Consider the following 16,503-nt stretch of genomic DNA (forward strand, 5'->3'; position numbering starts at 1 on the left):
CAGGGCAATCTGGGATTTTCCACGAGACGAATAATTAATTGCCCGCTTTTGTGAATATATATCATTATCATTAATTATCTACCGATAGACGTCCTCAGCTACCATTAGTTTAGTGACTTGTTTGATGTTTTGACCTAGTGGTCGGTCTTCTAACGCTGCGTTTTTCGGTGCAAGGTAGCCTTTCTACCAACTTTTTAAAAAATCAAATAGAAGGAATTATTCTTTTAAAAATATTGTTAAATTAAAATCACCCTGTATCAAAACGGAGCTAACTCCCCGGGTATTATGATAAAACGAAGGAAAATAAATAAAATCAACGGTGTCGGATGCAGGCTGCGATTGTTTTCACAGCAAACAACTCCACACTAATAAATACACGCTGCTTTGCTCGCACACTTAGCCATGCATATCATTCATGATAACACTTAGATAGGTATGTACCAGCTACTGCTGAACAAAGTTTCTCTAATTTATTTGTCACCTTCAGTCGTAACGACAGCGTTGGGCTATCGCATATAAGTACCACCACCTATAGACGCCTAATAGCCGACATGCCCCGATCGCCAAGCTTAGGCAGTTGCTCAGCATAAAAGGCGGAGGCTTAGCATACAGATTTTTGACGACCTCCCTGGCGCAGTGGTGAGCGCTGTGGTCTTAATAGTGGGAGGTCCCGGGTTCGATTCCTGGCAGGGGTTTGGAATTTTATAATTTCTGAATTTCTGGTCTGGTCTGGTGGGAGGCTTCGGCCGTGGCTAGTTACCACCCTACCGGCAAAGCCGTGCCGCCAAGCGATTTAGCGTTCCGGTACGATGCCGTGTAGAAACCAAAGGGGTATGGGTTTAATAAAAACTGCCATACCCCTTCCAGGTTAGCCCGCTATCATCTTAGACTGCATCATCACTTACCATCAGGTGAGATTGCAGTCAAGGCCTAACTTGTATCTGAATAAAAAAAAAATAAAAAAAGATTTGACGTCATAAAACTTGACATAATTTGACGTACTTTTTTAGCTAGATCGATAATATGAAATGGTTAGCAAACTTAAAACTAACAGCGGACGTGGATTTTCCGAATTTTGGAAGACCTTAATAATTCCTAAGAAATAATTACCGGAAGACGCAGCGTTGGAAGACCCCCACTAGGTGGACGGACGACATCAGACAGTCGCAGGGAGCCGCTGGATTCAGGCGGCGCAAGACCGTGGCGTGTGGAAGTCCCTACAAGAGACCTAGGTCCAGCAGTGGACGTCTATTGTTTGATGATGAAGAAGGTTGTGGCGGTAGCCAATTATTTGGCTTTGGCTTTGGCTTCGGCCAGAGGTCGACTTTCTGTCAGACACTACTGATTTCAAGCTTTGAAAAATACTTTGTTGGTAGGTACCTAACATAGTCTAAGAGTAGGTAGACCTAAAAATATGGCAGGTTTGTAATTTTAAAATAAAAATCAAAAGGCCGTTTTTCAAATATTTAATGATGTATTACGTAATTTTCAATAATTATAATATCTTCTAAGTCTCATTGTACATATTCGTTATAGCTACACATATTATTATTGTTGCCTCTCTTTCGTTACCATTTGATAGCAAATATTACTTGTCTCTTTTCACTGTCTGCTTTAGATTCTATCACGCTAGCATACTGGTAGTCGGATTGTATCAAATATTTGGTTTAATTGACGTGTGATAAAGGTGTATCCACACCGTTTGGGCTCGAGCGGCAGCATTGTAAACCAAATGTACAGCAGTATGGACGTGCCTCGAGTTTTTCAAACGCACATCGCATTGGCTGCTCAACTATTAAATACGTCCACACTTTGTCTACCCTCTACAGTCTTCACCGACGAAACACTTGGTCCACACTGCCCGAGCATTTGCCTCGTAAGCCTGCATGCTTAGTGTGGAAACACTTAACGTCCAGTTAGTTTCACGTTGAAAGATCTCTGACCTTGTACCTACCTGCGCAGTAGGCGATTTTTCTGTCATTATTTTGACTATCCAAATCAGGACAACGTCGTACGACATCCAAAGTCAATCCATCTTTCATTTCGCGGGCGGTTGGTAAGAAGGAGCAGTAGATAAGACTAATATTATTGCGCAAGGCCTACTTCACTGATGCCAAGCGGTCTTTTTGCGTGATGTACCAGTAACTTTACTAACACTAAGCAATCAAATGGTCAGAAACGAGGGCATAAACAATTTCAATTCAAAATAATTTACACTTAACAATATTTTAACTAGTTTAAATAAAAAATAAACACTGGATAAATTAAAACCCACACAAAACAAGAGATCTTACTATTCGAAAAGTAAAACAAAAACAGTTACCTATTTCTTCTCTATTTTATTACATTAAAGTATGGCATCTTAAATAAATGCAATGTTCACGCGTTTTGATTAATGCGTATTCCTTTTGATTACCAATTCTATTATAAAATAAAACAAATATTTTTATACTTTCATCAACTTACATAATGATTTACAATTTAAAAAAGACCGATCCAATTTTAGGAAAAGTCTTAAAAAACAAAAATACCTACCTAGTAGGAAAGTATTTAGAACTTGTGCCCCATCGCCAAAGACATCAAAATTAAAAGAAATACGAAATTATTTTGAAAAGAAGGTTTTTATCCAATAGTTATAGAATTAAATTATTAAAAAAATATCGGTAGGTATAAACACTTTGAATAAATCGTTTACCGACTCTCGGCCTAGGTTTAGATGCACTAATAATAGGCTACTTGACTCATATCTAATTTCGTCCAATAAATGATTATTTATTATAGTATTTTGCTTAAGACAACGAAATATATCAATAACAATTATTAAAAACGCAGGATGGATATATAAATCCAATTTAAAAAAATACAGTTTTTATTTTTATTTGAAACGCAGAAAACGCTGTCAGCCATAATGTGACGTCATTAAATATGTAAACAAAGAAATGTCATCCCTATGTCACGCGGGGACTAACGTAGTATCCATATATATAAAATTTAAAGTCCTGACTAACTTATATATCAACTTTGGGAGGTTATGCTGTTGTTTACAAATGCATGACGTCAGAGCACAGATAATCTATCGGCCAAACATGGCCGACAGTGTTTTCACCTGTCTAAGAAAAATATATTTTTAAATTAAAGTTTACGGTTTTTAGGGCGCAAAAAATATAGTGTTAATTTTTTTGATCTAATTGGACAAATATTAACCATTTAAGACCTACTTAAAAAAAGTGTCAACTAGCCCATTATGATACAGCTCTCCATCGGGATCAGCAAATGATCCATACTAATATTTTAAATGCGAAAGTGTGCCTGTCTGTCTGCCTGTTTATAAAGGCCCATCTGTTTAACCGATTTTGACGCAATTTAGTACAGAGATAGGCTATGGGGAACTATAGCACGAACCTCACCTCACCTGACCTCATCTCACCTGGTGCAATACCACCAGGTGAGATTGCAGTCAAGGCTTAACTTGTATCTGAATAAATTAAAAAAAAAACCCAATAGTGGAGCCGTACCATTTCACTAAAGAAATATTTTTAACCATAATATTTAATAAGTAACTTGTTTTTTGACCTAACAGTTTTATAAGCTTTAAATCAGTCTACATGGAAAACATAATAATAATTATGTCTTAATTAAAAATGTATCTAAACGACAATTTAACACAGTTTTAAATCCTATAAGTATCTATTATATTTACAATAATTTAAAAGGGTATAATATAAGTATTTAATTAGCAAGTCGTTGTAGCTTGGACTTTTTTACATATATGTATAATCAACGATTAAAAGTTACTATGACATAACAGTTTTGTTTCGTATTTTTTGGCAAAATATAAATTAGTACCTAACAAAAAAAGCATTGATGCTAAATTAATTCTTCCTACAACCAAATGTTCTTAGATTCTTAGATTTATTTCCGGAATAGTTTAATTTATCAAAATTAGCGAATTGGTTGGGTTTTTCTTTTTATTCCGTATATCCACCCTAGGGTGTATACTCGGAAACGTGTAGGTAGGTATGCTCGATCAATTTTAGCAAAATTAGCGAATGGATTAATTAGGTTTTTAGCGTGTTCCGTTCATCCACTCTAGGGTGTATACTCGGAAACGTGTAGGTATGCATCTATCTACTCGATTAATTTTAGAAAAAGTAGCGAATGGATTAATTAGGTTTTCAGCGTGTTAGTGTGGACTTAAAACATTCGCCGTCCAGGGTGCATAAACGGACACACGTTTCCGAGTATACACCCCGTAGGGTGTTTTTTGGGGTGTATAAACGGAATAAGCCAGGTTTTCCACGTTTAATTACTACTGCAATAGATATTTAACGAAAATAATACCTATACCTAGTTACCTACCAATGTGCAATTTTGAAAAATGTGATAATAACTTCTAATCGTGAAAAATTTGCTATATATGTACTTAGTTACCTATTAAGTATCAGAGTACCTACTTTATAATATGTATTTACAATTTACATAAAAACCGGAATGTATCTATTTATTATCTACCTAAAATTACAAGTAATTTTAATGCTAATAAGTAAACTAAATAATCAAGGAACTTTAGAAAAGAAGATCACGTAAAGTCGTAAAAATAAAAGCTATTTGCAAATTACGCATTCATAATTAAAAAGGGAGAAAAATTCTTTAAAAAATCACTTAAGTACTAATAAAAATTGAATACGAGATGTCATAGGAAAATTAAAAATTGCAGTTTATCGTAAAAAGGGCACTTTTTTAGCAAACATTAAGATATAAACATTACAAATTCAAAAATTACAAAAATAGATAATATTTCAAAACTGGTTTTTACACTTTTGAAATTTCTATTTTTGTCAAACATATTACCTACTTTTCAAATTGTAGACTTTTTAAAGCACAAAGTAGGTATAAAAATTTAAGAGAAACACACGCAATATTAATTTAATACTTAAGTATTAAATATAATTGGTTGCTTCTAGAGATTTGAACAAAAAAAATCAAATAAAAAAAAATGAAAATTTTAACTGTAAGTACCTTCACTTCTATTACTTTTTCTAATAAACTAGATTTTTAATTTCCTGTAACATAGACAACAATTTCAGCAAGCAAGCCAATGGTAAGCCACGACTTCTGTGTACAACAATCGAAACAACATTACAGCTTTTCCATTTATTTACAACAAAACAACAAAAACAATCGGAGATTCAATTCGACTAAACATCAGGTCAGAATATGACTGTTAACGGCCTCCGAAATTCTGGCCCTCCTTGAGGATTTTGGGGATATTGACCCGGATATTGGGGCATCAATAGCCCCGTGGATGACTGGTAATAGGATAAAGACGGGGACGGGTTTGACCCGGATGAGGAGCTGCCTTCTGCGCGTTCTTGGGTCTTTTGGGTATCCGGGGATTCTGCTGGGGAACGTGGGGACAGACTCGATGCGGAGTTAACAGTTGAACTTAACCCTACCATAGCCGCGGACGCTTCGGAGTACATTTTGCTGATGTCCATGGGATAAGACCTTTGCTGCTGTTGGTCCATGTACATGTAAGCTTTGGACAGGGTCGCGGAGTCCAGGTAGCCGCGAGAAGGGTCCGGGTACATGCCGTAGCTCCTGTATTTGTCCTCGATAGAGTACTTGGACATGTCCATTGTAGAGCCCATCTGAAACAAGGAAAGTTAGGTAAGAAAACTGTAGAATGGTTAAAAAATTGAGCCTCGATAGCTCGACGGTTAAAGGAGCGGACTGAAAACCGAAAGGTGGCCGGTTCAAATCCCACCCATTGCATTGCAATATTATATATATGGTACCTACTCCTAGCACAAGCTTTACGTTTAATTGGAGGGGAAAGGGGAATATTAGTCAGCTTGCCAATATACCCAATTAATTAAGTACTATGGTAGTGACTAAAACAACGTTTCATCCATACTAATACCTATTATAAATACGAAAGTGTGTCTGTCTGTCTGTCTGCTAGCCCTTCACAGCCCAACAGTTTAACGGATTTTGATGAAATTTGGTACAGAGTTAGCTTACATTCCGGGGATGGACAGCATATTAAGTCTATGTATTTTTTGCATGGGTACAGTTAAAGATCTGGAGAGTGACATAGAGTACTTTATATCCCGGAAAATTAAAGAGTTCCCACGGGATTTAAAAAAAAACCAAAGTCGCGGACATCATCTAGTTCATATCTTATTAAGCCTAGACCTTTCTTATGGCAAAAAAAAATATTAGCCATCCACGGCTAGACCACAAGGAACCACACATCATATTTTGGAAAAGTCAAAACATTGACAAATCAGCACCTCAAATAATTTCATAAGCCGGATTATATTATTTGTTATTCTATCTACGAAATACTCGATCTACTGAAAATTGAATACACCCCCACAGTCAGAACACAATCCAATTGTTAAATAGAACTCTACACACATAGAAATTGGATTTAAAATTGAATAGACTATGGGTGCATATGAAAATTTAATGTATTGTAGTTTAGGACCCGAGCACACTTGATATTTTTTATATCAGCGACTAATAGAGAGAGAGCCAGCCCATGCCAGATCCCTCGTTATTTTATAAAAGCTGAAAGTTTATCTGCGTATTGTCCCCAACACAGGGAGGAACGATCTGCAACTTTGAAGTTTGGATCATGGAGATAACAGGCAACAAAGGCGTAAAATATCTTACGTCAAAGTAAGTATAAAGTCTAATCACTACGGACTACCCTTATTATAAATGCAAAAGTGTGTTGGTTTGTTGGTTTGTCCTTCAATCACGTCGCAACGGAGCAATGGATTGACGTGATTTTTTGCATGGGTATAGTTAAGGACCTGAAAAGTGACATAGGCTACTTGTTATCCCGGAAACTACCCTTATTATAAATGCGAAAGTGTATTCGTTTGTTTGTTAGTTTGTCCTCCAATCACGTCGCAACGGAGCAATGGATTGACGTGATTTTTTGCATGGGTATAGTTAACTTTACTTTTATCTAGGAAACTAAGAGTTTTTTATATTTTCTTCGGAACAGTAGGTATTAGAAATATTGCCAGCAAGGCCAGCGCTAGTTTTGTTCAAAAGTTTTTCATTTGCTTTACCGAAGAATTATCGCTGATCGCTGCTGCTAAAAGTATACAGTGTGCTCTAGCCCTAATGTATTGTACTTCACACAAGCAGACACACAAATCAAACGTTACAAAAGCCTCGAATAATGCTCGGAGTTTCAATTTTTTAATGAAGTGAGCCGTACACAATATTGTGAGGAAAATATGCTTTGACGCGACACACACTGCCATTATGTTCGGTGAGCCGGGGAAAATGATTTATACAACATAAATTGTTTGTTGCTGACGGTTTTATGTTTATTTATAAGTTGGCGTATAATTTTAAACATATTTGTATGACTGATTGCTTTGAAAAATGCGTACGCGTTTGTTAATGATTAATGTTTATATTTATTTAGCCTAGATGCGTGTTAAATATTCATAAACTTTAAGGCATATCTAATAGAAAGTGTGGTAATATAAAAATAATGACAAGCAATATGGTAGCAGTGTAGATTACTACACTTGTTTTAGGTAAATATTTGCACAAACATCGCTTTTCAAAGATAAAAATTATCGCGGGTTCTGGGTCGTCCAGAGAACTATGTAGACCATGTTAAAGTATAACCTAGGATGCTAAATCAGGATTAGTGCGACAGGCGACATCAAGCGCGGGCCCTATATTTTTTTATTAGTGTTTACACCGTCTTTGACAGGAGTATGCATATAATATATTGTATGCTACATCTATAAACAGACTGTTTAAAGTTAAGAAAAGCGGGCCGAATTGAGAACCACCTCCTTTTTGGAAGTCGGTTAAAAAAGCTTGCAATTCTCATCTCAACACAAATTCTGTTTTCTAATTTTGTTGTCCTTCATCGTGTTTCGAAATTCTAACATGTTGGCCATTCTCCAAGACTGCGTGTAGACTGTAGAGCATGTTGGTCACTCTCTAAAGCTGTGTGTTAAGTATGTATGTTAACGTGTAACATACACGCGGCGGTCACACTGGAGTGCTAAATAAGGATCAGTGGGACAGGCGACATCAAGCAAGGGGTTTACGGCTCGAGGCCCTATAGTTTACTAACTAGGCTCTCTTATTTATTAATTAGATTGTCTAAATTGTTTTGCAGTTTCCAATTCTGTGTGTAGAGCATGTTGAATATTCTCCAAGGCAGTGTGTACAGCATGTTAACGTATAGCATACGCGCGGCGGTCACACTAGAGTGCTAAATCACGAGAGGGACAGGCGACATCAAGCACGGGGTTTACGGCTCAAGGCACTCATTTTTACTAACTATAGGCTCTCTTATTTATTAACTAGACTAGCTGATGCCCGCGACTTTGTCAAAATCCCATGCAAAAAATCACGTCAATCCGTTGCACCGTTGCGGCTTGATTGAAGGACAAACCAACAAATCAACATACCAACAAACCAACAAACAAACACACTTTCGCATTTATAATAAGGGTAGGTACTGACTGTCTAAATTGTTTTGCAGTTTCCAATTCTGTGTGTGGAGCATGTTGGATAGTCTCCAAGGCAGTGTGTATAGCATGATAAATCAGGATCAATGGGACAGGCGACTTCAAGCGCGAGGGGTTTATGAGTGCCAGAAACAACGTTCTACAAAACCGAAATCTCATAGGCTAGTACTGAGTATCTTTAAATTGTTTTTCAGTCTCCAGGGCAGTGTGTAGAGCATTTTAAATTTGTTGTTCACTCTCCAAGGCGGTGTGTAGATCATGTTAAGGTATAACATACGCGCGGCGGTCACACTAGAGTGCTAAATCAGGACTAGTGGGACAGGCGACATCAAGCACGGGGTTTACGGATCACGCTCACATTTCCAGCTAATTGTATTAATAATATTTTGTCCTACGGGTAGTAGTGGAGCCAAGTGCCCTGCACGTATTGTTGAGGGATATCTCGGCGTCCAATAAAATAGTGAACTGTATTACACGTTATATTTTTATTATTTAAGAGAACAACTATTAATTAACTAAGACACAGATTCGTCTGACATGGTCACTTTTCGTTGTGTGTATATATGAAAGTGTGGTCCGCTAGTCGTAAGCGGTCGCGTAACACGCGAGCCGTTGCCGACGCGCGACCTTCTCAACGCGGCCGGATAACCGCGGCTATCCTGAACAGGTAGATTAGACAGCGCATTCTGATTGTCAGCATAATATATATGCAAAGGTTACATATAATTATTATGTTGTTCGTTCTACAAGACACTGAGTAACTTAAGATTATTCAAGGCAGTTTATCAAGGCAGTTTGTTCAATGCTTCAAACATGTTGGTAACTCTATAGAGCGGTGTGTAGAGCATGTTAACGTATAACATAACGCGCGGCGGTCACACTAGAGTGCTAAATCAGGATTAGTGGGACAGGCGACATCAAGCGCGGGGTTTAGGGCTCGAGGCCCTCAATTTTATTGATTAGGCCGTCTTGTTTACTAATTAGATGTCTAAATTGTTTTTCAGTCCCTGGGGACTGCCCTGCCTTGCCCTGTCCCTTCACTGCCCTGGGGCAGTGTGTATAATAACGTTTAAACTTTTTGTTTGTTCAACAGGGCGGTGTGTAAAGCATGTTGGTCATTCACCATGGCTGTGTGTAGAGCATGTTGGTCATTCACCATGGCTGTGTGTAGAGCATGTTGATCATTCTCCAAGGCAGTGTGTAGAGCATGTTAAGGTATAACATACGCGCGGCGGTCACACTAGAGTGCTAAATCAGGATTAGTGGGACAGGCGACATCAAGCGCGGGGTTTAGGGCTCGAGGCCCTCAATTTTATTGATTAGGCCGTCTTGTTTACTAATTAGATGTCTAAATTGTTTTTCAGTCCCTGGGGACTGCCCTGCCCTGCCCTGTCCCTGCACTGCCCTGGGGCAGTGTGTATAATAACGTTTAAACTTTTTGTTTGTTCAACAGGGCGGTGTGTAGAGCATGTTGTCAATTCACCATGGCTGTGTGTAGAGCATGTTGTTAATTCACCATGGCTGTGTGTAGAGCATGTTGGTCATTCACCATGGCTGTGTGTAGAGCATGTTGGTCATTCACCATGGCTGTGTGTAGAGCATGTTGGTCATTCACCATGGCTGTGTGTAGAGCATGTTGATCATGCTCCAAGGCAGTGTGTAGAGCATGTTAAGGTATAACATACGCGCGGCGGTCACACTAGAGTGCTAAATCAGGATTAGTGGGACAGGCGACATCAAGCGCGGGGTTTAGGGCTCGAGGCCCTCAATTTTATTGATTAGGCCGTCTTGTTTACTAATTAGATGTCTAAATTGTTTTTCAGTCCCTGAGGACTGCCCTGCCCTGTCCCTGCACTGCCCTGGGGCAGTGTGTATAATAACGTTTAAACTTTTTGTTTGTTCAACAGGGCGGTGTGTAAAGCATGTTGGTCATTCACCATGGCTGTGTGTAGAGCATGTTGTCAATTCACCATGGCTGTGTGTAGAGCATGTTGATCATGCTCCAAGGCAGTGTGTAGAGCATGTTAAGGTATAACATACGCGCGGCGGTCACACTAGAGTGCTAAATCAGGATTAGTGGGACAGGCGACATCAAGCGCGGGGTTTACGGCTCGCGGCCCTCTATTTTATTACACCTGAGTTATAAACGAGACACTTCGATCTTCGCTCGCCGATGAAACTGTGAAGCCCTTTATAAATACAGGTGATGTGTATGTGGGCATAAATGCACCGTATAATATTCAATGGTTGATATTATATTCTCATGAAATGAAATGAAATGACAACATAAAGGGACAATAATGAGGAATAAAATGAAATATAAAAGGAGAAATAAAATATTGAATATAGATAGGTACCTAAATGTGTGGGATTCATGTTTAAAACTAGCTTATCCTCGCGACTTCGTCCGCGTGGACTACATAAATTTCAAACCCCTATTTCAACCTCTTAGGGGTTGAATTTTCAAAAATCCTTATTTAGCGGATGCCTACGTCAAGACAGCAAAATTTCAGCCCGATCCGTCCAGTAGTTTGAGCTGTGCGTTGATAGATCAGTCAGTCAGTCACCTTTTTCTTTTATATACACGATGTAACCAGAACGCTAGCAAAAACTTAGCGTTTTTTAAACATACTTAATCCAATACTAATAACCATTTGCCTCATTTTTTAGTTTTAGTGATTTAGTATGTTTCAAAACCCGCAATTTATAGCATGCAAAACTCGGGTCAATGCCCCGCCTACGACGCGGCATTGACTCAGAGTGGCCTACTTACACAACGTTCGTTTACCTCTAGCGTCAGTCAGATGTTTTATTTGCAATATATTATTGTAAACTTTTACAAAATTATAGGATTTTTTAATATTTTTTTCGCGATTTTTTTTGTGGTATCATATCAGTAATCATTAGTACTATCACCTGTTTTAAGGTTCCGTACCTCAAAAGGAAAAACGGAACCCTTATAGGATCACTTTGTTGTCTGTCTGTCAAGAAACCTACAGGGTACTTCCCGTTGACCTAGAATAATGAAATTTGGCAGGTAGGTAGATCTTATAGCTGACATTTGGGGAAAAATCTGAAAACCGTGAATTTAGGGTTAGATCACACAAAAAAAATTAAATTGTGGTCATGAACTAATAATTAGTATTTTCCACTTTCGAAGTGAGTGACTATATCAAGTGGGGTATCATATGAAAGGTCTTCACCTGTAAATTCTAAAACAGATTTTTATTTATTTTTACGCATCATAATTTTTGAATTATCGTGCAAAATGTCGAAAAAATACGACTGTAGTACGGAAACCACATTGCGCGAGCCTGACCCGCACTTGGCCGGTTTTTGTCAGTATTCTGGTTACCTGTATTTAGATACAATATTACACAATTAGACAAGGCAAGGTAAAGAACACCCGAACATTTAGCTAGCCGTGAAAGCCCAATAAGCGGGGACGGATAAACCATCGATCAAGATAATCGAATCCGAAACTCACAATGGTTCGTTAAACCGTTTCCATACCTGCCCGCCAAAATGCACAATCACCGTTTTTAATATCGGCCGGTGACGCAGACATTGGACTTAACTGACGCAAGCTGTGATGCAATTATGTTTTTTTTTTAAAAAGAATATTAGCCATGTTAAATGACTAATATTCCCCTTTCCTCACCAACTAAGCGTCAGGCTTGTGCTAGGAGTTAGGTACGACAATAGTGCAACGGGCGGGGTTTGAACCGGCGACCTTTCGGTTTTCAGTCCACTCCGTAACCAGTTGAGCTATTTATTTTATTTTATTTTTTATTTTTATTATAAAGGCACACAAAACAGGTTTCAGCTATAAATGGTCCAAATAAAAAAAAAAAAAATGGATTAAGATCTAAGCGGTAACCCTTAATATGTGTACACAACAATTCTTAAATAAATAAATGCACTAACTAACTGATAAGATACAATTTATAAAAACACAGAAAAAAGAAATACAAGAAAATTAACTATGAAAAATATACTTAAAGTGGAGAAGATGCAAAATGTTGATAAATATGTTTTTTAAATATGTTCAAATTATTATTAAAAATGTCAATATTATGGTTAGCTGTGAAAAGATCATTGTACAGGCGACACATACGGACAACGAGATTGTAAAAGGAAGTATTGTTCTTATATACACTAAGGGCAAAAGGTCTAGGGTTTCTAAATCGGACATTATAATTAATATTAATCAACGACAGCAATACGGGAGAATCTATTTTGGAGTGAATAATCCTATGTAGAGATATTAAATGATAATACTTCCGGCCTATTGAGGCTCTTGAACATTCACAATCAATATTATAAATGTGAAAGTGTGTCTGTCTGTCTGTCTGCTAGCTTATCACGGCCCATCCGTTAAACCACCGATTTTGTCGAATACAAAGAGATCCCAGGGAAGGGAATGGGTTACTTTTAATCCCAAAAAACCAAAGAGTTCCCATGGGATTTTGGGAAAACACGCAGACGAAGTCACAGTTATCACCTAGTATGTACTTAAATAAATTTTCAAAGTGTATTAACTACTTAATAATATATTAATTCATTTTACTTTTTCACATATTTACATTTATTGAGGTCTTAGAACCTTTAATAAGTATAGTCGACTTGTGTGTACACTCCCAAGTAGGTAATTAAAATACTTAATCTTTACTGAAACGATGTCTGTATGTTTCTGGTCTGGTCTGGTGGGAGGCCTCGGCCGTGGCTAGTTACCACCCTACCGGCAAAGCCGTGCCGCCAAGCGATTTAGCGTTCCGGTACGATGCCGTGTAGAAACCAAAGGTGTATGGGTTTAATAAAAACTGCCATACTCCTTCCAGGTTAGCCCGCTCCCACCTTAGATTGCATCGTCACTTACCATCAGGTGAGATTGCAGTCAAGGGCTATACTTGTATCTGAATAAAAAAAAAATCTCTACCAATAATAATTTTGACATTACCAAAGTAAGCTGTGTTCACTGAGGTCTAAGAAGGTCGCAAATGAACAAATATTTTAGGGGATATCGCTCATTGGGGTTTGTCGCAAGTATATTTTGTCTCAATACAGTATTGTCTGAAGTCTGCGGCCCAAATATACGTGTTGATAGTATGCGTTGAATGGTAGCTGATTATATTGTTTTCTACCGTTTTAGGGTGTGATTCGACACGTTAATCGAAAAAGTGCGTTTTCATCTGATAGGTACAGTCTGCGACAGGTCGGGATGGCAATGCGGGTATGAGGCGGGGGGGGGACCCCGCACACTTGCATGTCACCCGCGCTTGCCCGCACCGGGTTAGCGCGAGGGTTGTGCGGGTGTGCGGGGCGTTACCTCCCCGAATGCCATGTCGACCTGTCGCGTACGTATACTATAGGTAGGTACCGACTACCTACTCCCGACGATAGCTCGATCCTATTGGGAAGGGACAATGATCCTGATGGATTGAAAGGGCAGCGGCGGAATCTATTGATACTATAATAGCAAAAATAATTACCAACTATATTTTAGAGAACCTTTCTTGTACAGTACACGGCCGAAAGTAATGTACCTACATCGACATTTAAAAGGAGATAGCAGATCCTAATATAATAATTATTAAGCCTCAATAGCTGAACCGGTAAAGGAGTGGACTGAAAAACCGAAAGGTCCACGGTTCAAACCCCGCCCGTTGCACTATTGTCGTACCTACTCCTAGCACAAGCCTGACGCTTAGTTGGAGAGGAAAGAGGAATATTAGTCACTAGCTTATGCTCGCGACTTCGTCCGCGTGGACTACACAAATTTCAAACCCATATTTCACCCCTTTAGGGATTGAATTTTCAAAAATCCTTTCTTAGCGGATGCCTACGTCATAATAGCTATCTGCATGCCAAATTTCAGCCCGATCCGCCCAGTAGTTTGGGCTGTACGTTGATAGATCAGTCAGTCAGTCAGTCAGTCCCCTTTTCCTTTTAATTATATTTAGATGATTTACCATGGCTAATATTCTTTAAAAAAAAATAAAAAAATTATTGTAAATGTGAAAGTGTGGATATTTGGATGTTTGGATGTTTGTTACTCAATCACGCAAAAACTACTAGACAGATTTGGCTGAAATTTGGAATGGAGATAGATTATACCCTGTATTAACACATAGGTTACTTTTTATCCCGGAAAATCAAAGAGTTCCCGCGGGATTTTGGAAAAACTAAATCCACGCGGACGAAGTCGCGGGCATCAGCTAGTTTATAAATGAATAAGGTTTTTTTTGCCTTGTCTCCGTTATCTATGACCATATATTATATAATAAATAGCGTGTATCAGAAAATTATAACTCTTTTAATTCCGAGTACCTTAAGGAGTACCCTAAATAGAGATAAAAATATTTGGATCAAATACTTATTTCGGTACATATTTAACGCATCAACGTCACTAACAGCGGATTAGGCGTCGGAGGGAAGATCGAGGAGGATTCTTTTCGGAGGGCAAGTCCTCTGGGCCCTCGGGGGATAGGGTTGCCATCTGTAAAATCTATAAACTAGGACAAGGGGCACGAAAACCCTGAATTTTGGAGGGTACAACCAGAACATTTTTTACCTATCTATTCTTCTTTACCTCATCTAAATATATAAAAGGAAAAGGTGACTGACTGACTGACTGACTGATTTACTGACTGATATATCAACGCTCAGCTCAAACTACTGGACGGATCGGGCTGAGGCATGCAGATAGCTATTTAACGTAGGCATCCGCTAAGAAAGGATTTTACTAACTAGCTTATGCTCGCGACTTTGGTCGCGTGGACTACACAGATTTCAAACTATAGGGCTTAAATTTTCAAAAATCCTTTCTTAGCGTAGGTATACTACCTACGTCATAAATATAATAGCTATCTGCATGCCAAATTTCAGCCCGATCCGTTCAGTAGTTCGAGCTATGTGTTGATAGATCAGTCAGCCAGTCAGTCAGTCAGTCACATTTTCCTTTTAAATACTTATTTGGACTAGCGACCCGCCCCGGCTTCGTTTTTAAGAAAAAAATAGGTATAGTCTATGTCTCTCAGGAATAATGTAGTTTTCTAGTGGTGATAGAATGTTCAAAATCGGTTCAGTAGATTTTTTATTATTATCAGATTTAGCCCGGGTTTGTAGTATGTAAAACTTGTCACGGAAGTCTTCCAAACTAGGACTAATCCGGGGAAAACTGGATGGTTGGCTACCCTATCTGGGGAGTTAATTGCGCGAGCTCGTGTCCCGAGTAGTGTTTTAATCGATTACGTTTTTATTTAAGGGCCAAGGGACAACCCTAGTTATTTAGGGTTGGAATACCATTGATTTGTGTTAGGTTTGTATTTTGTTTAGGGTTAGATTAGTCGCTAAGTCGATTTGTCTGAATTATTTTTTTACCCTTAGATATGAGTCTCACACAACGAAACACGGTATATTTATCTGTTTAGCGCTAAAGGGTGTTTGTGTGTGTGTGTGAACGTTTCTTTGTTATCATTGCGCTGGAAAACTACTGGGCTATTTACCTATTTATGTGTCTTATTCACTTGAAAAATCTAACTCAACATCTTTGAGTTAGATTTTACCTAGAAAATTCCCGATGTTTGTAAAAAACATTATTCAAAATGTTCACGTATTAACCGTTAAAAGATATTCACGCCAATATGGTGTTATAATCGGAAAGGAGGGGTCCGTTCCTACCCTCGCTAATTATTTTGAGTCGTCTCACCGCTTCCGATTGTAAACAATGGTAACAGGGGGTCTAATAGGTACCTACTCAACGTTGCGAGATGCTGTAGGGTTAACGTTTATTGAATCATCTTTTAGATTCATGTGCAAATTGAATTGTAATGTCATCTTGCAAAGATTTATTAGTAAGCAGCAGGTCGTGATTATCAAACTGCTACTTTCTCATTGTTGTGAATTTACAGTATTCTTGCTGCGACAGGGAAAACCGTCAACGTAACACAACCAGATCAACCTAACCTAACCTAACCCT

General features: G+C 38.4%; 1 protein-coding gene across 1 annotated transcript in view; it reads right to left on the bottom strand.

Moving 5' to 3' along the window:
* Positions 1–1,456: 1,456 nt before the first annotated feature.
* LOC117982649 (transcription factor Sox-21-like) overlaps positions 1,457–16,503 on the bottom strand; it is an 82,413-nt gene continuing 67,366 nt past the window's right edge. The window contains exon 5 of the mRNA XM_034969029.2: positions 1,457–5,651. Within this exon, the coding sequence (XP_034824920.1) occupies positions 5,211–5,651 (441 nt within the window). The 3' untranslated portion in view covers positions 1,457–5,210. The remainder of the gene's footprint in view (positions 5,652–16,503) is intronic.

Source organism: Maniola hyperantus, chromosome 1, assembly GCF_902806685.2.
Source record: "Maniola hyperantus chromosome 1, iAphHyp1.2, whole genome shotgun sequence".
NCBI classification, from domain to species: Eukaryota; Metazoa; Arthropoda; class Insecta; order Lepidoptera; family Nymphalidae; genus Maniola; species Maniola hyperantus.